Raw genomic sequence first — 23,412 nt, 5'->3', positions numbered from 1 at the left:
TTAGTACTAGAGGTATGTGTTTAATCCATGGAGGTACAACAAGGGGTACTTTGCAGAGTCATAGAAATTAATTGCATCCGTCGAGATTTGAACAAGGGGTACTTAGCGTACATGTTGCTTTCATTTTAGTACAAGAGGTATGTGTTTAATCCATGGAGGTACAACAAGGGGTACTTTGCAGAGTCATAGAAATTAATTGCATCCGTGCAGAAGCAGCCTCAAAACATTAAATATCAGCGTTGTGAGAAGTTTGGCAGCTTATCCATACCTAATTAAGAAGCTTGATCCCCACTGTACATAGGAAAATTCTACCATACAAGTACAACAATGGATTTCCAAGGAGGAAACGAGTTCGAAAGGTTACAAATTTCATAATATCGTTGAAAGAACGTAGTAAGCGAAAAAAGAATGCAGTAATCGAAAACTTGGGCAAAAAAATATGATGGAATTAACAGTTTTCAGAAACAGAAAACATGAAGAAAACAAGATGTTTCTAGCAAGCCAGTGATGTTTCTAGCAAAAAAATATGATGGAATTAACAGTTTTCAGAAACGGAGGTAGCACCTCAAAGTCATCTATGAAACAGGCGTAATTCGGAACAAACAAAAAAATTAAGGCTCAAGCGAAACCATCTGTACCTGCAAATCCTGCAACTAAAGGGCCATTTACAACCTATATCACATACAGAAGTCCGCCATCTTTTCTTCTCCGTACAAGATTTTAGCTTCAGAGTGCTGCCCTCACGACTCCTCTTGCTCCTTCGCGCCTCATTTCAGCAGCTTTACCGCTTCCTCGGAAGTACATGTATACTTGCTGCACATGTAAAAAGGAGGGAAATGTGTTGTAAGAAGACCAAAGAACAAGTGCTAGCTTTTGTGAGAATTTGGCAACGAGAATTGGGTTGGGAAGTAGACCTGAATAACCCAGACGCTAAGCACTGCTTCTAGACAGAACATTCCAAATCCGATGAAGTAAAAGATCTGCAAGGACAGAAAAATAATAGTATCATCAACGACTGTATGGTTTCTCCCTTAAATTTTTTGAAAACATTTAGGATATGCTTTCAACCCATATCCTCTAAAGTATCTGAATGGGCGACCCCCATGTGGGTGGGGAAGCCATACAAAATGTTAGAAGAAAAATATACTTTTGGACCAACAATCTTACCCCAACCAAAGCATGGTCGCTCAAAACATCAATTGCAGCCAGAATGCCACTGTTTGAAAGGCACACGACACAGGATCATAAGCAGGATACATGGGAGAAAACATTTTCACTTCGTATATCCATCAGCATCCACCAAATAAATCCATTGATAAATCATAAATGTCTAAAAAATGCAAGGGAAATTCAATTAAACTACATACGTGAGAGATTTCCCATTGAAGAATATCGGAGGAGCCACCGCAGCAAAGATGCAGAAGCCAATGTGGAGCTGTAGGTAGAAGAAAATAGAATATGTGACTAACCAATTATGCTAAACGACAATGTGAACTGCATACCAACTACAACGAATTTTTTTTTTGGGACAGCTTACCATATAAAACATGAAAAACCATCCATACTTCAAAGCACTCTCAGACCTGCAAGAAGATGAAATGAGAGAATTCAAATCAATAGCATAGCTAACTACAAATTCAGCAGCTACATTCTGCATGGTTGAAACAATAACATATGCATTAGCACTAGATGTCAGAACAGAGGTTATTATATAATCCAAGTTGTCCAACGACATTGCTTAACAACTTGGAACTTGCAGCAAATGAACCAGATCAATTCCTCATAACCATCATCAATACTATCATACTACCCAAATCCAATACAAGTAGCATAGAGAACTAGGACACTGGCAGGATTTAATAAAAATGGGCAACATATACCTGAAAGTTCGGTACAGTGGACGGTACCACAGGACATAGGATCCAGGAGCCCCTGCTATGAAGTAGATAATAGCAAGGAACCAAATTTTTACCCCTACATTAAAAAATCAGGAAATGATCAATTTCACCCAACTTGGGGATGGAATCCAAAATGAATACTTGATTGTGTGCTGGACAGTTGCAAAGTATATTTTCACACTCACCATCCCCCTTAATCCATGCTGTAGTAACGGCTATTATATTCCAGAAAAGGCAAAGAATAATTCCTGCATAACACCATCAATCATCACAAAATTTAGACAGGCTTCAACGAACTTTAGTTTAGAAGTTTAGGATACATAAACAATAAAATAAAATATAAAACATCACACCACACAGATAGACTCACGGAGCTCACACCCAAAATGCAAGATGAAGTAATGCTAAAAAACAGATGATTAGAAATTACATCTGCTCAGCACAACAGGTTAGTTTTAGAAGCCAAGTTCGTGTAATGATACATATATAGACTGCCACCGACTTCTATACTTCTGATTGTTAAAATTTTTGGCTTTAATCAAATTGCAAGCCTCAACACCATAGTCCAAGATCCACCAAAACAATCATGATTTCCAGTAAAGGGAACAAAAAGCCAGTGTACATATGAATCTATATTAAAAGCAAGCGTACGTAAGAATTGTGATATAAAGTTGACACATAATTAAAACATCCATAAATTAAACAATGACTGACACACCTAACCATGTTGTGAATGCAACATACTGCAGCCTCTGTAAATGAATTGGTATTTCATTTGCAATATCATGATGGATAATTGGGAAGAAAGGTGGCCAATTTTTATCCTCCAGAACAATTCCAGCTGCAAACAAAAGGGAGCATGGAAAACATTAGTTCATAAAATTTCAAAGAACATCAAACTTGTACATGTTTTGAAAAACATTATTTTAAGCTCCCGCCAAATGAGGAGTAAGAAAGATTCAGTAAGATAAAAGTCAAAGTAAAATACCACGTGCGGCGGCAGCTTCTTTCCGTTTTACAATCTGCATAATAACACAAAAGATGACGGTTAAAATTTGGATGGGAGCAACTATAACAAGGAGTTGACTGAAACATTTGGTGCCATGCTTTTTTGAAGAATCATTTCACACATTCAGAATTTAGAGTTTCTTTCAAGTCATACCTCCTCCCGCTTTCTCAATTCAGCTTCTTTAGCTTGGAGTTCCCTCTCCCTCTTTTTCAAATCCTAAATTAAAAACAAACGAAAAAAAAACTGAGTAAACAAAAGAAGTCAATTTCAATTGCCTATCTAAACAACCTAAAATTAAAACTTACTGCATTTCCGTCAATAGGTATATCAACAGTGTCACCAAGGCCGTAGTTGAAACCAGCACGTTCAGGAGGAAGAGGTGAAAGTCTTGAGTTTTTGGCAGGAGCAACGCTTCCAGGATTCTGCTAATTATGTATCACGTCATAAGAGCTCAAGCAATGGGTAATAAAAAGTAAGTTGTTTATCAATTTTTACATATAAAGCCATTATTTATGTTTCATGTGCCTGATAAGTTTACAATAGACAGTGTACACACTATGCCTTACCCACAAGGCAGAGCTTACATCTGAAAGAAGGTAGATATATACACAGCTTGGTATCTACATGTGCACTCAAATATAATACATAGCTGGGATGCAAGAAGCAAGAAGATACTTTATAAATTACATTACCTATGTGTAGTCATACAGAATGCATAACTTTAATGGAAGACAGAATACAAAGATGCAGCATTCATGTGACTGACAAAATTTTCTATTTGAAGACCAAAAAAATAATTCAGCATCTAGAATCTCACAGAATTCTATTCATATTATTCCGAAATAAAAACACCTGTAGCGAAAAACTCATTTTCTATCTTTAAGAAGAGATTAAATATCACAAGCAAAGATAACGGCTTCCTTCTTCTTCTTTGTAAACTTCCATGGTGACACTAAAGATGTTAATCAGATTACAACATCACAGATTCACAGATTAATAGAAACTTTAACTATTGGGACCTTTCATACGTATCCCCTCCGCCCGTAATCGGGTGTTGGAAATTAGAAACAAAGACTTGTGAATGGAGGCATTCAAGTATAACAGACTTTTATTAATTGGATTACAGGAATCTACATCATATCTTACAATGTAGTGTCGCATCTGAAGTCGAACATTCTTGTCCTCTAGAGTCAAACCTATAGTTAATAACCCACACCAAAACATTTCCCACAAGCAAACGACAATGTCTAAGGAAGCCAACATATTAAACCCAATACATGGGCATATTTGATACATAGGATAGGCTTGGCTTGGACTAATCCTAGGGAAAGGCTTGGTTCTATACATGCAGGTCCTCATTTATAATGGCCTAAAATAAGGCCACCTAGGGAAGGTATGAACCCAGCTCCAGTTCTTAATTAACACCAAGTTTGATCCAGGATGGGATTGGTGTTAAATAGCCAATCCTATTCCTAGTCCTATCAATCAAACGCCCAGGGACTACTTAGACTCTGGAATCCCATTCCCAAAACATATCCAACTCAAATTTTGCAAAGAAAAACAAATTACGTAGTTGGATTTAGATAAGGTTATTACATCATAAAATCTAGAGCAAACTGATACAATTAAAACCCGAAAAACGCAGATTTACGAAGTTGGTTAAGGTAAATGTACTTGATTTACTTCAATTTCACAGCGAAACGCAGATCTTTAAATCTCCAAAATCCAAATTCAAATTCCCAGCAAGTCAAGGACTTTAGTCAACCAGATTGACCAAATCGGAAAACCCAATTTGCATTCAGTGGATTTCAGCAGAAACAGCAGCAATAATCATCGAGAAAGAAAACTCACCGAGAAGGGATTGACTTCGTCTTCTTCGGCAAATGGGTTACTGTCGTAGCGGCCAGCCATGGCGGAGAGAAAGAGGGAGAGATTCGAGCACCCAAAGGACCAGTCTCAGAGCTTGTCTGAGAGATCTGAGACGACGGGCAGAGAATAAAGGAAAAAACTTGTGAGGGAAGAAACAAAATTGAAGAAAAATATATTTTCAGGCACAAAAGAATGAAGGAAAGTCCGGGGGTTGAAGAAATGGAATTTCTAGAGAGAGAAAGTGAGTAGAACGGTTGCTTTGTTTAATGGTTTTTGTTTTTGTTTTTTTTTTTTTTTCTAGAGAGAGAAAGCGGAGGACTCGTCTGCTCTTGTTTGTCAGCTGACAGCCTGACAGCCAATGCAGCCTTGTTTTTATTTGATTTTTCAGATTTTGGGGGGCATATATGAAATTTTGATTTTTAATTTTGGGTGGTTGTTCTATTTGTTTTTAGACAATGACATTGCTTTTCTTTTAAAAAGACAATGACATTGATGAAGTGCTACCAAATCTCAATTTGATTGAAAGAGGTTACCGTATAAGAATGCGATATGTTTTGGTTACTGTTTTAAAAATTTCCGCCCAAGTTTTGTTTAGACGTTAAATGACTACCGCTCTAATAAATTTTCAAGCGTTTGAAAATTAAGAAAATAGAATTTAGGCAAAATAGAAAGTATTGAGTTATGAGATGAGAATGAGAAATATTTTAATTATTATTAGCGTTTCAAAAATCTTATTTGGTACTCCAAAATTTCTATAATTAGAAAGAAAAATACACTTGTGATGAGTGTAAAATGAGAATTAAGGAAATTATTATTAACACTCCAAAAATCTCATTCTATACTCCTCACAAATGTATTTTTCTTTCTAATTATAAAAAGTGATAATAATAATAATAAATTCGATAGATTATTGTGGTTATGCGTATTGTAATTGTATATTTGTAAACAAAAAGAAACTTAATGGAAAAGCTTTGGTGAACCAATCCACATGCTTTAGCTGTTGCTTTGGTTGTAACAAATTCCATTGTTTTTATTTCCAAAAATTGGTGTCAAGTTGTCAACTTCCAATAAATAATAAAAAAATTAGGCAAGCGTCGCATGCCGCGGCCAATAGCAAGCATCTCTGTTTTGTTTTGCGAGTTTTTCCTCTCGGTTTTTCCTATTGCACTTCTCCTTTTGTTTCCATCTCTGTTTTGTCCACCGATTCTCTTTTAATTCACTCGATTCGGAGCTAAAACAAACTAAATTATGATCGATTCAGATTAAAACGAAAGTTTGAAAATCAGTTCCATGCTTTTGGAATCGGATCCCCTCCGGATCCAATAAAACTCATCCTGCTAAGCAGGCGATCCGTACTACTAAAATTTAATCCAACGGCTACAAACAAGAAACCTCTAAAAGTTATAATGATTGTAACTGTTGAATCAAATTTCAACGATCCGGATCGCCTGCTCAGCAAACTTAATATATATGGATCCGGAGAAAATTCGGTTCCCCTACTTCCCTTCTCATTTGCAATAACCGACAACTTGGAAATTCTTATTTGTACGAAGGCACCAGCTGTAAAGACTTGGACTTTATTACTTGTACGAATAAGTCAACGCGTTGCTCATGTGCTTCCAGAAGGATTTGTTGTCTCATTTTTCAATTACATTTGTCCATTGTTTTCTTTGATTTTTGAAAATTTGAAAACTTTGAATCCAGAAATCATAAGAATTTGACATGAAAATAGAATGTCGATTGTCGGACGCTCTCCCCTTCCTCCTATAAAACTTTGTATAGCAAAGAAAATGAAAAGAACGAAAAACGCGACCGGAACAAGATACAGGGGGGAGGCAAAATCTGAATTGCAAGGAACAAAACTTGTGAAGAATTCAAATAATGAATTAATTACGGGTTCAATGAAACGCTACACAAACTATGGGGGTATAGAAGAGACCGAGCGCCTCTGAATGAAGCTGCACTAATAATTTCAACTAGCTCAGGTTGGATTTGTAAGTTAAGAGCTCAACTGGTTGTTGCGTTTACGCTGTTTCCTGCGTTTTAGGCTGCTTTTAAATGGATCAATCCACTTCAAGTCCTCTTCTACCGCGTTATTCCACCGCTCTTTGAAGGTTGTATACTCCCGTGTAGACTGCCTCCTAATCTGCATATGTAAAAACCAATGCGATGGTAAATAACGCATCACTCAAATATTGAGGATCGGATCATATGTAGAGAGAGGATTGGCGGTTTTGCATGATAACTTTGGCATCCATACTACATATTGGACAGCAGGTCTCACCTCAATTCGCATGTCATGCCCAGGAGCAGCTCGTTTCTGTATATCATTAAGAAAGAAAGAAGACAAGATCAAATTTAGAATGCTAGTAATTGTCGAATCTTTTGATGGGGAAAACGAAGAAGACAAAGAGATGGCTATTGCTTGTTGTGAAGTTTACCTTACTCTTCTTCTCAGGAACCTGGAAATAGGGAAAGAAAAATGGGAAATGTTAATAGCGAATGAACTAGTGAAAAAACTGAGCCGCCTATAAGCATTTAACACTCGCAAGAACGAGAACTTTGTTCTCTACCGGACAAGGAATAGGCGGAGATTAACTAACCTTGTCTGTCGATGAACCACCTTCTCCCAAAGTTTGTATTCCCTTATGAACAATATATTCGCTATCAACCACTCCCACTTTCTTGGTACGGTCTCCCTGCAAAATTTGGTATTCTAGTTATGGCCTGCTGAATGTTATGTAAACTGACTCGGGATTATTGATTTGAAAAAGCAATAGTCAAGCAAAGGTAAGAAACCTAAGCAATTTCTAGCAACCTAATGAGGAAATTGATCCTAACAAGAACCAGGAAAGTAGTTCTTACCTGTGCACAATACCCAAGTTTCATGTCCAGACCCCATCCATGTACAAGATCATTCTGAACAAAAAGAAAGCTGCTCCGTGAGGATATAATAATGAGAATTTTCAAAATAGTATTACGCCTAAATCATGCGTAAATCATGCAAGAGTAAAGTTTTCTTCAACAATATATTATAGTAGAGGTGAACAGACTAAGATACAACGGCTACCTGTATAAGATGCCAAGTACAATGCCAAGCAGCTCTTGAAAAAACCGGAGCCATGCCTTCCACAAACCTGCATTTGTCAATTTAAAAGGCTAAGCAACAAGGCCTACGCTCCATTCTGGAAAATTATAAACTATATCCCAAAAAATCAGCTGATTAGAATTCTTGCAATTCGGAAATCAGATGACTCCTTGGAATGTTTTGTCTTAATTGTTAACTTTTCTTCGCCCATAATGACAATCAACAAAAGAACATAGTGTTAAACTATAGAATAACTGTTAGCCCAAATCATAATATTTGATCCTAAATTCACATTCCAGTATCCACAACCTCCCAATGCAAAGTTGTTACAAGTATGAGAGAATCTCAGAATATAGAATAATTGTCAGCTCTCATCTCAAACAGATTTTAGAAGCAGTGGTAAACCAAGAAAACATACGAGGCAGGTCAGACCTCACAGCTACTCATCACAGAGATATAAGCAGCCAACAAATTCTTCAAACGTAGAAGGAATAGCTGTGTCTGTCTATTATACATTAATACCAGTATGACAACTCACCCGGTGCATGGTGGTCCCTGACTTGCTTCTGTACACTTTGTGCTGCCTCTGGTGTCATAAACTCTTCTGCGAAGAGTGAAAATTTTGTATTAAGATGCCGAGCACTCAGAAAAGTAAATAAATAGACCTTAAAAGAGTTGTTTTGAAACCACCATATTCACCTATGAAACTTCTTTTTTTTAGCACGAATCGTAATTCTATGATGTATATCTGTTGAATTTGGATGCAAAGCTGGCTGAGATATCTCCAGTCCCGCTTCTTTTACAATTTCAAGGTATCTGGGAAACAAAACAAAAATTTAAGTTCCCGGCTATCACGCCATATATGATCCAGATAAATAGCATGAAATTAAAACCATATGTTGCTTATGGGATCAAGTTAAAGCCTTTAGACAAAATAAACTCTCTTAAAAAAATTTCAGACAAGTTAACTAATTAAAAAATTTCAAACAGATAATCTTCTGAATTATAGTCCTAAAAAAGATATTTCAGCACAAGCAAATGCAATGAGAAAGCAATGAACTTACGTTTAATTGGTATGCCCTCACTCTAGTGTAATTACAAATAACTAACTAAAAAAACTATCCTAATCAGAGTGTGTTGCATAAAATGTCCTAAATTACCTTCCTGGATGAAAATTCTCAACCCCCAAATCCTCATCCCAAAGGAATATGTAATCATAAATGGACACAATATCTGGATGTAGAAAGCGTTTGGCAAACCACCTGAAAATAAACCATAAAATTTAGGATGAAGGAAAGAGAAATGAGAAACGGAAAAAGAAACCAGGAACAGCACTAGTAGGAACTGCCCCTTTGATAAATGCAACTGTGAGATTTTCAGAAGAACAGAATTTGCATGTTTTTTCATATCAAGATCGAACGAGCACATTGCAGGCAGTACATGTATGTTATATATTCAAGCCAGATAATAAGAATCATGAACGGAACTATTAACTTACCACTTTGTTTGGTTTTGGGCAACTATGTGTACAGCCTCGTTACTCCACTCAAGATCCCACCACCCATCAACATTCCCATCATAATGGAAGAGGATAACGGTAAAATTTTCTGGAAGAAACTGAAATGGATAAAATTAGGCTAGTGTCACTTGATGTCTTTTGGAACATAAAAAGAGAAAAATGAATTACTCACCTTTCCCACAATAGCATCAACACTATCCTTTTGCTTAATACCAACCGGAATAGCCAGCAAGTTACGGTTGCTGTCATCACCGACCTGAATCAGAATAACCACCCAAAATCACAAAGAGTGTCTAAGTCCACTTCATAATGAACAAACTTTAGTTTACACATTGAAGTCTATCAGTAACTGAGCAATCATCTATCAACTTTCTATTACTGAGGATAAGTTGACATGCAAGAAATAACTTTTAAGACGATGTTAAGTATGAGAGGATCAGAATCTTACCTTTAACATTGAACTACTTGTCAACCATAGAGGCCTTTGCTCTAAATCTGACCTAGGTTGTATAATGCCACGTGGTAAACTGTCCAACTTTCTCGAAGACACAAAAATTTCCTGAGGCAAGTATCAGAAGAACCTCAGGATATATGGAAGGAAGAAACACCCTCACAATGGATGATTCAATCATACAAGAGTTTTATACCGGACAGGTAATCTCAGTATTTTTGGAAATCAACGGAGGAGTGCTACTGAAGCCTTACTTTAAGGTATTATAGAAAGGCAAGAAAACATTAACTTGTCAACATGGACACAAGGATCGAAGCACTACCTTCACTGTGTCAAAGGGATTCCACTTTGCGTCCATCTAATACACGAAAGGGCAAATGACAATCAGTAGACTGACCACCAGGGCAACGAAAACAGTGCTTAGAATTATCTTGATATCAAATAGCTGGATATATTTCGAATTATCACTACTATGAATACTTAGGGTCAAACACGAACAAAAATCAATACTAATGCTACTACTACTATACTTTGAGTATCTCTTTGAACCCAAGAAAAATCATTTCAATCGGCCAATCAAATGGAGTGAAATTGTTATCATAATTCTTGCGTGTAAGATGGTACCTCTGTCTGCTGATAAGCTTGGTACTGATAGTTGGTGGTTCTATACACAACGAATAACATTACTGTACATACAACTCCCATAAATGACAACTGCTTCATCTTGATTCCGCTTTTACCCTGCACCGGCATCGTACATTATTGAACATGAGATGGGTTACACAATAGAACACAACCTTTTGGCTCCAATTTACCTTAATACAATAACAAAAACAAACAAAAAAGGGTAAGAAGTTTTGGATCATACCCCATCAGAAAAAGAATTCTTTTTCTTGAACATCCATATCCATGAGTTTGGTGACTTCATGGACAACCAAGTTTTCTACTTTATTTTCATAAGAAGCTGCACCAAACAGAAACCAATATTATTTGTAATTCCAACCAAATGCTACCAAGAACAATATCCCACAAAATTACTAAAATCCAAGTTTGAGAGCTGATCCTATATATAATCATGCATCTTTTTCCAGGGCAAATCTACTAAAAGAAAAAATGCAGAACCCATCAAAGTTCAAAGAAATTTATTAATGGAAACAAATAAAGTCATGTTCTTTTTAAACTTTTCCATCAATGGGAAAACCTCTACATAGAAATGAACCTTATTAGATCTTAATTAGGCAAAAACAATACAAACCCACATACAGAAAGTCAATTTTCTTATTCCTTTTTTTTTTTTTGCAGAAACAGTTGAAGAATCTTGAAGCTGATCAATCACCGAAGAGAACCCAAAAGAGAAAACTCACCATGGAAGCAATAAAACCTCCGGCCTTCCTCTGTGAATCTCCAGAAGAAAGCAAAACAAGAAGCAGAGATTAGATGAAAGATCAAGCCTTGGCGACCGTCCGATTCACCAGCCGAGGAAAGAAGAGAAAGAACAAGCCAGCCACTCTCGCTAAAGTGTAAGCCCAACCCAGAAGCAATGACGACCGTAGGATTTGGTAAAATGCAAGAACAATCTTTTCAGAGAGAGAAAGTAGAGAGAGAGAGAGACAGACAGACAGTTGAGGGGAGAGAGAGTCGAAAGGCGGACTTCAAGGGACAGTGAGCTACAGATGATGTACAGATGTAGTGGTGAGCTGTTGCATGCGCAAGGGAAGAATCACAAATCCATTGAAACCGTGACAAAACTATGACAAGAGAAATAAAATTGGGTTTTTTTTTTTTCGGTTCTGATCTTCCTCCGCCGACGAGTGACACTGCAGGAATCAGACACACGCGAACCCTCCTACCTCCGTGTCTGCTTTTTGTTCCGTAACTCCTAAATATCATGTTCCAAATCCCTTTTTATATCCGTGAGATCTCAGACCAGTCTTAATTTTTTGTTTTTGTTTTTGTTTTAAATTTTTTTTATTGATTTTTATAAAATTAGATATATTTTTTTCGAAAACGACAAGGACTTGTGACTGTGAAGTGTCGACGTTCCACAAAACACTTAGAACACGTCTTTTTTTTTTTTTTTTTGGTAAACGTCTTTTCATGTGGGGCTTTTTTGCCATTTTATTGCCCAAAGGTTCAAATTTATAAACTAAATCTGTTTATTTATTTATTAGTTTTATGTGATGTTTGGGGTTGGAAAAGTTTTATAACCAATCGAGCTATTTTTTTAAACTTGTTTTTTTCGCTTATTTGTTGTCATGTGGATTCCGTTATGTAATTTCACTATCATACTTTTATGTTGATTTTTTTTTTTTTTTGAGCCGAGGATAATAATTATGATTTCTTTTTTGAACTAACTAGCTAAGGACAATGATGATGATTTCTTTTCTAAGCTAGGAATTTGGTTGAGAAACTTAAAACACTCATGTAATGTTAACGATTTTGGAAGGTAGACACTTTTTCTGTGTGTCAATTTTGGGAGATGTGTGACTCTTTATGAACTCTCTTTGCATCATGTTTTTTACACAATATTTTATAATATTGACACATAAATTTACTTGAATCTTTGAGGTGACAGAGTGTCCAAATAAACTTACATTACCCATTACTTGTGATTAAGGAAACTCTCAAAAGTATGACTTTTTATGGATTCTTTATCACTTTATGTTTTGCACGCAATTTTTTATAATATTGACACGAGAATTTATTTTAATCTATGATTAATGAGTGATTAGTAACATAGGACAGATAGTCAAATTTATGCATATATGAAACCTACCCCTTTTATTACCTAAATTTCACACAAATAATCTTTATAATTCTAATGATATTTCAAACTTAATCACTTACGAAGTTCATTAGGTTGAGGCATGACGAAAGGTCAGAACAATCTTATTTTGTCAAATTTGTTGTGTTTCACTAAACGAAAAACTAGTTGGTAAAAAATCCGCTCACAGTCCATAATTTTGGTTTGTTTTGTAAATACATGAAAGCATGGACCCATTAGGGCGAAAGTCACTTTCCATTGCCAATGCCCTCTCAGATGCTTTGTTCTAACTGCTATACATGGAGATTGTTGGATTTGGTGTAGAAATTAGAAGCGCTGGACCAATCAGCCAGCCTCTTCCACCTTACCCCCCCCTCAAAAGTCGGACTTCTAACTATTCTTTTTAGAGAAGTTTAACGAAAAAACTTCTGCTACAGTTCATTTTAACAAAAAATTACATTTTAGCACTAAAAAATTAATTTTAGTATTATATATTTTATCTTTTATTTTATCTTTATCATTAAAACTCAAAATTTTATAATATTTTTCATTAGTTTTCCTTTCTTTATAAACATGATAAATTTGTGGTCTTTTTTAATAGTTAAAAGTGTCTCAAACTGCGAGCAATTAACCTACTTGGTTGCGAATTACCTTTTCAGCCACGGTATGTTTAATTACTCTTTTTTTTTCTCGATAATTACAATTGCCATGGTGCCGTAATCATATTACTTCGAGTAATGTGTCGATTTTAAATTATAATTCAAGTGAAAATTAAGCTTTAAACTACCAAAATCAGTCTTTAAATTAATTAAAATCTACTAAATACATTCCTAATCTTATATTCGAAACAGTTTTATTCAATTTTTGTTAATCTAAGTCACATGAGTTGAAGGTAATGAATTTTGAGAGTAGATTGATAATTTTTCATGAGGCTAAAGATTTTTAAAAAAATGTATGAAGTTAACTTTTGAGTGTAAATTAAAAAAAATCAATATGCAACATTAAGGACCTATAGGTAAAAAAAATGATGGTACTACTCTTTAAAACGTGTCACGTGCATGTCACCTGACTTAAGTTAACAAAAAATTAAATAGAATAACTTTGAATATAATAGAGGGAATGAAATTAGCAATTTTCATTGAATTTAAGGACTTTTTTTTACCGAAAAATTAGTTTAAGTACTTAATTTTCACTTAAGTGGTCATTCATAAACTAAATCGACAAGTTACTCTTTATGTTTAACCCATTTGGCTAGTTATTTGTTGCATTTTAATAGTTTAACTCCAAAATGCAATTTAGTAATATTCTTTTTTATCCGTACGTATCATTCTGAAAACTTCAAGTTTAACTTATTTAGATCACCATTTTAATATCTAATTATTATGACATTCTGATAAGATAACTTAATTTAAATCATCCACCACTTAAAATAAATAATTATTATATAAAAAATAGCTAGTTTAATTCTAACTTTTCTTATCCAATAAGTCAATCAAGAAAATAAAAAGGTGAGATGGGTTAAGGACAATATTTAAGTGAACTATTAATTAATTAATTAATTAATTTGTAAAAAGGTTTGGTGAGAATTCCATCTTACTTGCCAAACCTTTTCTTTCGTTGGCAGTTTGCCTTTCTATTGTTCGGACGGATCAGTGTTCTAAAAATCAATACATGCAGCTGCTAGGTGTTAGGCAGCTCATTGCCGCTGCAGTCATTGAACGAATCAAAATACTCGTTCAGCAACACCTATTGGGGATCTAGGCCGGCCAGCGGCATTGGGCGAACTACAGCCTAACCAATCTTTTTTTGTAAGTCCCTCCTAACGATTTTTAGAACATTTTTTCCGGATATGTGACAAAAATCTCAATCACATTGACTTAGAGAAGGGGATGGGAAGCACTAAATTTATTAGATGAGTTTTAGAAACCCTAAAGCTTACCAAGTCTAGCATTCGACCTATCGTTTTTAAATTTAGAGTTTTTATCACAAATGATTTCTGAAATTAACTCATCCCATCAAGATGATCCTTGAAAATTGAAAATCGATCAATATGATCCTTGAAAATGGGTATCGCAAATCAATGTAGTCATTCAGTTACAATTCCGTTAAAAATTCTATTATGTGCTGATATGTCACATAAGTGGGTCCTACAAACATAATTAAATATTAAAAAAACTAATGAAAATGACTTGAATAAGTTTTAATGATAAGGACAAAATGAAAGGTAAAGTGAATAGTTACATTATTGACTTTTTAGTATAAAAATGTGATTTTTCGTTAAAATGAAAAATACCGGAAGCTTTCGTTAAAATTCCCTTAAATATTACAATGGAATTAAAAATATTTTAAAAAAAATTATGTCAAAATTAAAAATAAAACTGAAAAAAATCTCCCGTAGTCTTCTTCGAGCAGGCTTGGCTGCCATGGCAGCCCTGCCCACTGCATTTTTGGCACTCGACCCATTCAAACATAATCGGTGCCACCTCACCACCCAATCGAATTACCACGATACAAACCCAGTCGAACCAAACCATTTTCTCCGTTTCCGACTCCAGCGTCGTTGACACCCACTTTCTCCCCACCGTATCCTCCGATCTACCGCCACACCCAAGCCCTAGATTGACGGCCCCACACCAATCTTTCAGGCGAGTAGCAGCAGATTTCGGCAAACCCTCCACACCCATCGGATTTTTTTGCTTTTGCTGGGAGTGGGAAGGGCTGCCATCCCAGCCAAGCTGCGCGAGGAAGACAACGGGAGAAGAAATTTTATTTTTTATTTTGACATCATTTTTTTTATTTAAATGTTTTTAATCTATATGGTAATATTTAATTAGATTTGTGAGACTCACTTATGTGACATATCAGCATATAACAAAATTTTTAACGAAATTGTAACGGAATGACTACATTAATTTGTGACATATATTTTTAAGAATTATATTAATCGATTTTTAATTTATGGACCATCTTAATATGATGGTTCAATTTCAGATAACATTTGTGATAAAAATCCTTAAATTTATGATCGTCACCTTTACCATGTGATGATGGGCATGGATTCACAGCCATCTCTTTCCAAAGTGCTTTCGCTTGTTTAAAAGGCATTTTCTTCTTGTATAATAACAATGCTTATGCATGTAAGAAAATGTTATTGGTATTAATATATAGTGGACTTAGCATAATAAAGTGATAAGAAATGGGATTGATTAGAATCAAAAGATACTCAATTGGTGACATTGTTTAAGTTCCACTACACTTTGGTGGAGTATAGAGGAAAGGGATTCTCTTCGAATCTCTTCCATCAAGTCCATCTATTCGGACCATTGAAATTTGATCCAAATGGTAAAGTTATTATAACTTTTAAATGGGCTTCCTGTTTATAGTCATTTGATCAAATTTCAATGGCTCAGATGGATGAACTTAGTGAAAGGGATCCGGAGAGGATCCCTTTCCGAGTATGGAAATCATATAATGTATTAAAACACATTAAAGTAGAAATTAGAAGGAAAGTTAGATGCGAAGACGTTCATGATGAAGAGATTTTCAATATGTTCAGAACATAGGCACATGCGTCATATGTCATTATATAAGTGGAAAGACACTCGAAAGGAAAAAAACTATCTTCCACTTGTATAATAACATATGACATACCGTTTTGTGTTCCGAACACATTAAACAGTCTCTATTCAAAATGAATGGTTGGTGTGGATACATAGGTTAATTAACACACAGTGAAATATTTATCGGACCTGGATTGTCTGCCCTCCCCTATCTCATACCCTTCTCATCCCCTCCTATTTTTGTAGTCACGGTTAAGCCACGTCAACATTTTATATTCCAATTGTTTTTTGTCTTATTATTTTTATAAAAAAATCAATATAAAACATTGACGTGATTTAATTATGATCACATAAATAAGAAGGGATGATAAATGTATGAGATTCGAAAGGCATACAATCCAAGTCTATATTTATCATATGGTTGGACTTGATTGTGATGATGGCACGAGAAGTATTTTATATTAATAACACGATACCTTTTTTATTGTGATGAGGACAATTTTAAGTAATATAATATAAATCGACGATATTATGTTCGTATGCAATATAATGCAAGAGTAAAACCAAAATTTTGCATTGGAGTAGGATAATATTTCTTGTATCATATCAAAAGATGTAAAGTGGTTTCAAATTCAATGGGTTGCAATTTGGGAGCGGCTAAAGTGGGGTTCGGTTAATGTTTGCTTAGTAGGTTGGAGCCGTTGGGCTAATCTAATGAGAGATTTTTTAATGTGATCGTCACACGAAGTGGTATACCACGTGTCATTACATAAATAGTGTGATACGGATGTCAAAAAGTTAATAACTTAAAAAATATAATTTTTCATTACTTATATAAAAACATATAGATATCATCCGTGTTTCAGTCACAATTAAATTTTTTTTCCTAACTATGTGGGCGGTCTAAGAATTAGCATTAAAATATTCTTCCCAAACCTACCCCTATGCTAGAACCCACTCTAGGTTTGTCTTGGTTAGCTATGCCCTCGATCCACTGGACATATTATATGGTACTAAAAATACATATAAATATTATAATATGTTGTGATTGATAACATTACGTGAATGCCTGATTATAACACTGAAGAATTACTCAAATAACACCTATACTAAAAATTATAAAATAATGAAGAAATTTGAAGTTGTTTTTCAATATTTATTTACATTTTTATTAAAAATTGATTTCAAAAAAAATAGTTTTTTCAAATTTTTTTTCAATCATTGTAAAAATACTTTCAAACGATGAACAACCATTTTAGACGTTTTGTTGCTTGACTTTGAAGACATATTCTATTGGAGTTTGTTTTTTCTTTCAATTTTTGTAAATCAAGATCTAGTGGAATTAATATCAGATATCTCGTTCCAATTGAAGTAGATAACGTTGGGCGTATTTGCATGAAATATTAACATATGGGGGAGGTGCTTATGTTAGGAGTTTTTGCCATCATTGATATAAAAAAATATAAAAAAAATCATAAGGATTTCGTTTTAGAAAAACTAATAAAAATGATTTGAAAACTTTGAGTTTTAACGTTAAAAACAAAATAAAATGTAAAGTGAATAGTACTAAGATTGACTTTTTAGTGTAAAAAATTAAAAATGTAGTTTTTCGTTAAAGTAAACAGTATCGAAAATTTTTCGTTAAAGTTTTCTTTGGTTTCTTGATGTGTTTTTGTGTTTAGTGGTACTTAATCATTAATTAATTGATATAATAACAAAATATTATGGATTGGGGAGGTTGGACTTGGAGTGGTTTCGAAGCTGGAAATCTGTTAGTGCTGCTGCTGCTGCTTAATTACGTATTAGTTTAATTCGCTGCAATTAGTTTAGTTTCCTGCAACTAATAACTTGAAGGCATGGCTGGTCCTGGTTGACGGCTCCAAGAAAACGAACGAGTCAAAATATTTTGGTTTTGGGAATCCTGGTCCTGCTTTTGACGTGGGTTTTGGTGCCACACGTGCCGCGCTCCCATGCAATGCGAGATCCACGGTTTGAAACTTGCCAACAGGTTCCTCTCCGGATTCTTTGGTGAGGATTAATGGAATCAAGTAAATCGTGTTCGTTCATCGTATATCGTATGATCAGTTTTTATTAGATAATGTTTGTGTTTAATTAAAATAAAATAAAATAATTTATGACCATACGATTTACGATGAACGGATATGATTCACGAATTCCTGAAATTCTCACAAAGAAAATCTGACGAAGATTTGGATTCTGAAACTTGAATCTGGATGACATCAATGGTGATCATTTGTAGGAAAAGGTCAGCTTCACGTGTACGTCTATGTGTGTGTTTCTGAAACTTGGATCTGGATGACTTCAATGGTGATCATTTGTAGGAAAAGGTCAGCTTCACGTGTACGTCTATGTGTGTGTTTGGTGTTCCGATTTATATCATGCAATTCGAATCAATTTGGCATCATTCGTGTGTGGAAATTTGCTCAAAAGTTGCAAACCAACATGTTGTATGGCGTCGATAATTATTTAGTTTAATGACACTTCGTTTGGTTACTATAATTGAATTAGAATATGAAACTCATAAAATTTGAAGTATTTTGAAAATAGGCACTTTTCGTTTAATTTGAGAGGATTATAAAATAATTAAATGATAATGAAACTTATCCTTTTAATTGTATTATTTTGGGAGAGACTATAACGTATAAGTTTATTTAATATGTATATATCAAGGTTCTAAAAACGCTAGATGCTAATCAAGAGGCGAGATGGACCCTAGTGCCTAGGCGGCTAAGCAGGGTCTACGCGGGCACCTAGGCAGACTAGGTGGATTTAAGTAAATCTATTATATTATGTGTAAATAAGTGTCTGTTTATACTTAATATATATATATATATATATATATATTTCTTTTTTTTATCATAAACTACAAAATAGAATGTCATATATATTATGAAGTATTGGAACATAATGAGAATATAGGGAACAAGCATGTAATGTGTGTTCATTTAACTATTTAGCAAGTCTCCTACAATTTATTAAAAAATAAAATAAAATACAAAATGAAAGTTATTTATTTTTTGTCTAAGTGAGTCGCAACCTAAGTGAGTCTGGACAAGCTAGGCGGTCTAAGTGGGTGCCTCATCAGGTCTAGGTGCTATTTCTTAATTTTCTATGCATTAATCGAGGCGGTGGCCAACCGTCTAGCCTAGGTGGGGATTTTTAGAAGGGGTGTGCTATCCATACACTCATTTTTACTTCTCTCACACCCCTTATTAATTTATGTCCTTTGATCTTCTTCAATTCATCCGATCCGACGGCCGAAAATTAAAAAGGTGTGAGAAAAGTAAAAAGGGGTGTGTGGATATCACATCCCTTTTAGAACAATGGTGTGTGTGTGTTGTGTGTATATATATATCTCTTCTAATCTTTATGTTGGACGCAACCTTTTGAATTTTTCCCCAACAATCTTTCAAGTTATCAATTTGAATTTAGTTAATGTTTGGTTTTAATTTGTTTGAGATCAAATATTCGGAACAAATTTGTTGAATAGGGAAAAAAACAACATTAATTGCATAAACGAAGTTAAATATGCATTACTAGGCCTCTTCTCTTCTTCGTTGTGTGTGTTTGGTATCCTAGGTCTCTCCTCTCTAAGAGAAAAAATTGCGTCATATCGAATGATTAGTTAGTCAACTTGACTATTAATGTTAAAAAGGATATCAACATGTTATTGATTATTGACGTGTTGTTCATATTACTGATGCTAAGTATTGATAGTGTCGATATTATATATCGTTTTGATATGTTTGTAGGTGTAAGTCCATATAACAAGTATAATCTTATTGATTAGTTGATTAAGTGGTCGGACCCAAGTTATTCTTCCTCCCACACATAAAATTAAGGATAGTGCTATTTACATATCCATTTTACTTCTCGCATATCCTTGTTATTTTTTATTATTGATCTTCTTCAAGTCATTCAATCCGACGGTCAAAAATTGAAAAAGGTATGTAAGAAGTAAAAATAAGTATGCGGATAACACTACCTAAAACCGATGGTTTTCTAATTTAAGTTTTAAAATGTATAGAAATATGTAAATATACACTGAACCCAAATCTAGTCTTAGCTATATAGAGCTGCTACGAGCCTGCAAGAGGATGCAAACCCAGAAGGACAACATGTAGAGTAAACCTTTTCCATATGGGCCTATCCAAAACTAGAACGAGTCCATCTACCAAACAAAGGAAAGGAACCAGAAATATTTGGACATTTTGCACAAAAAAAGGAAACTTCTGTACACAAGACCTGCATACGCTCTGAGTCCCTACACCCAATTTTCTGAATCAATTTACGGCTGCATCTACTTTGTACAACCTCTTTTCCTTCCCCTCGCCGGAGTTACATTTTGTTGACTACTTCTACGTCCAACTTTTCTAGGGTGACAGGAGGCTTTCTTTGTCACAGCGAAAGATTCAACCGAAGGAGAAGAATCAGCATTAGCATGACTGGCGTTCTTACTTCTGTTTGATGCCTTAGCAGCCACGTTTCCAGCATTGCTAACCTTTCCTGAAAACTTCCGGTTGCCAGGGCGAGCACTCCGGGGTTTAACCGGTGTATTACACACTAGTGCATTTGAGGAGAGGTTGGCAGAGGTTGCCTTGCTGCTAAAGTCCTTAAAATGCTGCCGCATTGTTTTTGTGGTGATGTCTCTGAGAAGCAAAGCGGATTTGTATTCACGCGTGTTCTTCGAGTAAAACACCAAGGCGTTGTTTGCCAGCAGCAAAAGATCTCGAAAGAGTTCCTTAACTGACATGACAGAGCGATTGAAAATCCTCGATCTTATTGTGTTGAAATCCATGTGCCTACGGATCAATTTCTTATATCTTCGTCTCTTCTGTCACGAAATAGAGTGGATTGTTAGAGCTGTATACATTATGCCAAAGGCTTGTTTCATACATCAGATAATTTATTCTACATTATGCCGAAGCCCTTACTGAATCCGCTGATTCAAGTAATGGATATCTTTTAAAAGTGATTGACGCGCATCCCTTTTCTCGAATACACATCTCTGACTATTTGAATAAATCAAGGAATAAAAGAACATAAATAAACAGCAGTGTGAAGAAGTAGAAACGAGGCGTACAAAAATTATTTTCTTATCTCTAAATCATAAACAAGCATGTAAAGTATGCATACCTGGCTATCAAGTCGATGACGAAAGAGAGAGGCACTTTTATGCTCCGAAATTGAATTGAAAACATCCTGCAACTCGTCAATCCCATCCTTGGTCGAACCTCTATTGCAATCGCCTGCGCCTGACGATCCAAATTCCTCGGGACATTCGCTGGTTGAATTTTCTATACACCGCAAGGTAGTTGCAGCATCAGTAGAATCCAAAAAGCCGCACTCTCCGATGCTGCCTTCCTTGACATCCCGACTACAATTCTTCCTCTTTCGTTTACCGCGTCTCTTTCGTAGAGTCCCTCCTAGTCCTACATACAAAGTCCCTACCAACTTCTCGATGCCTGAGATTTTCTCAAGTTCGGAAGAGTGCGAAGCTTCTCTTTTAGTCTCCGTTTCTTCAGCTGACACTGTCACCAGTATCTGGCATTCGGGCGAGCAGCTTGCCAATGCTTCACATGTAAAACTGCCGGCTGATGGCTCGTCCTTAAATGCCTCTTTGACAGATGGGTAATGTCTCTTTGATTTTCTATAAGCGACAGGTGATTCTGTCTGGCTGGAGTCGTAATTGTTGTAACCATCTTCTTCTTTCTCTGCCTTGAGAGATTTAAGCTTCGATTCCAATGACCTGCAGTGCGGCATGATAAAATCTTAACGCAAATGCAAAGAGACAGACCGGAGAAATGTAGAGCAAATTTTCTATTCATGGTCTTGATGATTAGAATATGAAAACATTAATTTGTGGTCATTTTTAGAACATAAACATGTCAAAAAAAGAAAGGACTAACCCTATTGAGTCTTCGGATTGTTTCAGCGCTTGTCTCAACTCTTCCATTCGTTTCTTCCGCAAATCTTCAAACCAAGCCCTAAGGAGAAGATATTAGGCATAATAATATGATTAGGTATAATCATATTAATCCACATATATACTTATATCTAATAAAGGAAATTCAAAGCTAAATCAAATAAAATAGAAATTCACGGGTCAAAATCATAAGAGCTTTTTGGTTCAGAACTTACTTAGAACCCGAGTATCGCTTTCGCAAGTCATGATATTTGGCTTTACAAACCTGGTGATAAGAAATACAGATGACATTAATTGGACGAGCAAATAAATCTCTCCATTTTGCACTCTAATGAAAGTACCTGCATCCATTTTCCACACTCAAGCAGAATATAAGTACAACTTATCATGTTTAGCATTAGAAATTAATAATGTCTACATTGTACACAATGCAGCATTTATCGAATACATTTTTCTTTTTTTCAAAAAGGACATTTTGTTGAGCACTATAGAGATAGAAATATTAGAACTCAGAATCTATTTCAATATTAGATTTAGGGTTTTATGGTGCACATTTAATTTAAATACAATGATAGTTACAAATCTGATGAGTATATAGTGTATAAAAAAGCTCTATAAGATTGATGTGAGTTATGTCAGTTAACAAAGACAACGTATATACCCTTTGCACTCATTAATTAGTTTAAAATACCACCCACACAACAAATGAAAAGGCAGCATAAACAAAGTACAACCAGAAAAGTGAAAACCATCCATAGGAGAAAAAAAAAAAGGAAAATTGAACGCAAAAGCAAAAACATAACAAGATGCATAAAGAATCGGACAATGGAATCGAAGATGAAGACCAATAATTCGATCCAACATAGCAACAAGAAATCAATATACAATACAATAGAACATGTTAAAAAATGTTACCGCGTAAAAATGTAGTTAAAAATAACAGTAAACAAGCAAATTCAAGAAGAAAAAGAGGGCAAAACCTCAGGCGTGAAAGTGTAGGGACAAACGGTTCTGGCTCGGAGCTCCTCCGCGACCTGGTTCCAGTTACGGGTCCCGTATCTTAGAATGGCCCCAGCCAACAGGAGCTCAACCCATGTCCCCCACCTGCTTCCTCCTATTACCTCCGCCGCCATCTTCACCCTCCACGTGTACGCCCCTGATCATACCACCACCGCCGCCGCCGCCTTCCCTTTTCTTATTATAGGTACCCAACCACCGGTTCACATTAGCCTCACCGCCACTCCTCCGATTATGAATTTCCAAAAAAGAAGAAAGAAACCCTATGGAATGGTCCGTACAAGAATTAA

The 23,412-nt window shown here is 35.3% G+C and overlaps 3 protein-coding genes across 4 annotated transcripts; all 3 read right to left on the bottom strand.

Moving 5' to 3' along the window:
- Positions 1–425: 425 nt before the first annotated feature.
- LOC103419672 (secretory carrier-associated membrane protein 3) lies at positions 426–5,197 on the bottom strand. Of its 2 annotated transcripts, none has more exons than XM_008357771.3 (12): positions 4,759–5,197; positions 3,213–3,329; positions 3,061–3,123; positions 2,887–2,920; positions 2,617–2,739; positions 2,084–2,146; positions 1,881–1,974; positions 1,538–1,583; positions 1,368–1,435; positions 1,168–1,216; positions 915–980; positions 426–813 (listed from the first exon to the last, which is right to left on the bottom strand). In XM_008357771.3, exons 1-12 carry the CDS (start codon positions 4,816–4,818, stop codon positions 727–729), a joined length of 870 nt encoding a protein of 289 aa, XP_008355993.1. In that variant the 5' UTR covers positions 4,819–5,197; the 3' UTR covers positions 426–726. The 2 variants fall into 2 exon arrangements, with proteins under 2 accessions (XP_008355993.1, XP_028959050.1); XM_029103217.2 differs by having other exon boundaries at positions 3,213–3,332; positions 4,759–5,152.
- A 1,442-nt stretch (positions 5,198–6,639) lies between these two features.
- LOC103419671 (uncharacterized) lies at positions 6,640–11,762 on the bottom strand. Its single transcript, XM_008357770.4, has 16 exons — positions 11,199–11,762; positions 10,703–10,798; positions 10,459–10,575; positions 10,157–10,192; positions 9,832–9,942; positions 9,556–9,639; positions 9,363–9,481; positions 9,025–9,126; positions 8,564–8,680; positions 8,403–8,468; positions 7,847–7,913; positions 7,642–7,695; positions 7,380–7,475; positions 7,218–7,238; positions 7,061–7,096; positions 6,640–6,922 (listed from the first exon to the last, which is right to left on the bottom strand). The coding sequence occupies exons 2-16, from the start codon at positions 10,760–10,762 to the stop codon at positions 6,776–6,778; spliced, it is 1,233 nt and encodes a 410-aa protein (XP_008355992.2). The 5' UTR covers positions 10,763–10,798; positions 11,199–11,762; the 3' UTR covers positions 6,640–6,775.
- Positions 11,763–20,177: 8,415 nt separating this feature from the next.
- On the bottom strand, positions 20,178–23,377 carry LOC103419670 (uncharacterized). Its single transcript, XM_008357769.4, has 5 exons — positions 23,086–23,377; positions 22,321–22,370; positions 22,089–22,166; positions 21,316–21,928; positions 20,178–21,013 (listed from the first exon to the last, which is right to left on the bottom strand). Exons 1-5 carry the CDS (start codon positions 23,236–23,238, stop codon positions 20,480–20,482), a joined length of 1,428 nt encoding a protein of 475 aa, XP_008355991.2. The 5' UTR covers positions 23,239–23,377; the 3' UTR covers positions 20,178–20,479.
- Between the last annotated feature and the right edge of the window lie 35 nt (positions 23,378–23,412).

Source organism: Malus domestica, chromosome 05, assembly GCF_042453785.1.
Source record: "Malus domestica chromosome 05, GDT2T_hap1".
Lineage (NCBI taxonomy): Eukaryota > Viridiplantae > Streptophyta > Magnoliopsida > Rosales > Rosaceae > Malus > Malus domestica.
The sequence above is the reverse complement of the archived record's forward strand: the minus strand, read 5'-3'. Positions and strand labels throughout refer to the sequence as shown.

Excerpts from the sequence above, each read along its gene's own strand:
- LOC103419672 (XM_029103217.2), bottom strand. The coding sequence starts at position 4,818 with ATGGCTGGCCGCTACGACAGTAACCCATTTGCCGAAGAAGACGAAGTC. Across the intron at positions 1,217-1,367 it reads TTCAATGGGAAATCTCTCAC|TGGCATTCTGGCTGCAATTG; the intron begins GTATGTAGTTTA and ends CCTTTCAAACAG. Across the intron at positions 981-1,167 it reads GCGACCATGCTTTGGTTGGG|ATCTTTTACTTCATCGGATT; the intron begins GTAAGATTGTTG and ends CTGTCCTTGCAG.
- LOC103419671 (XM_008357770.4), bottom strand. The coding sequence starts at position 10,762 with ATGAAGTCACCAAACTCATGGATATGGATGTTCAAGAAAAAGAATTCT. Across the intron at positions 8,469-8,563 it reads AAAAAAAAGAAGTTTCATAG|AAGAGTTTATGACACCAGAG; the intron begins GTGAATATGGTG and ends CACTCTTCGCAG. Across the intron at positions 6,923-7,060 it reads GGCATGACATGCGAATTGAG|ATTAGGAGGCAGTCTACACG; the intron begins GTGAGACCTGCT and ends TTACATATGCAG.
- LOC103419670 (XM_008357769.4), bottom strand. The coding sequence starts at position 23,238 with ATGGCGGCGGAGGTAATAGGAGGAAGCAGGTGGGGGACATGGGTTGAG. Across the intron at positions 21,929-22,088 it reads CAATCCGAAGACTCAATAGG|GTCATTGGAATCGAAGCTTA; the intron begins GTTAGTCCTTTC and ends GCCGCACTGCAG. Across the intron at positions 21,014-21,315 it reads GTCATCGACTTGATAGCCAG|AAGAGACGAAGATATAAGAA; the intron begins GTATGCATACTT and ends ATTTCGTGACAG.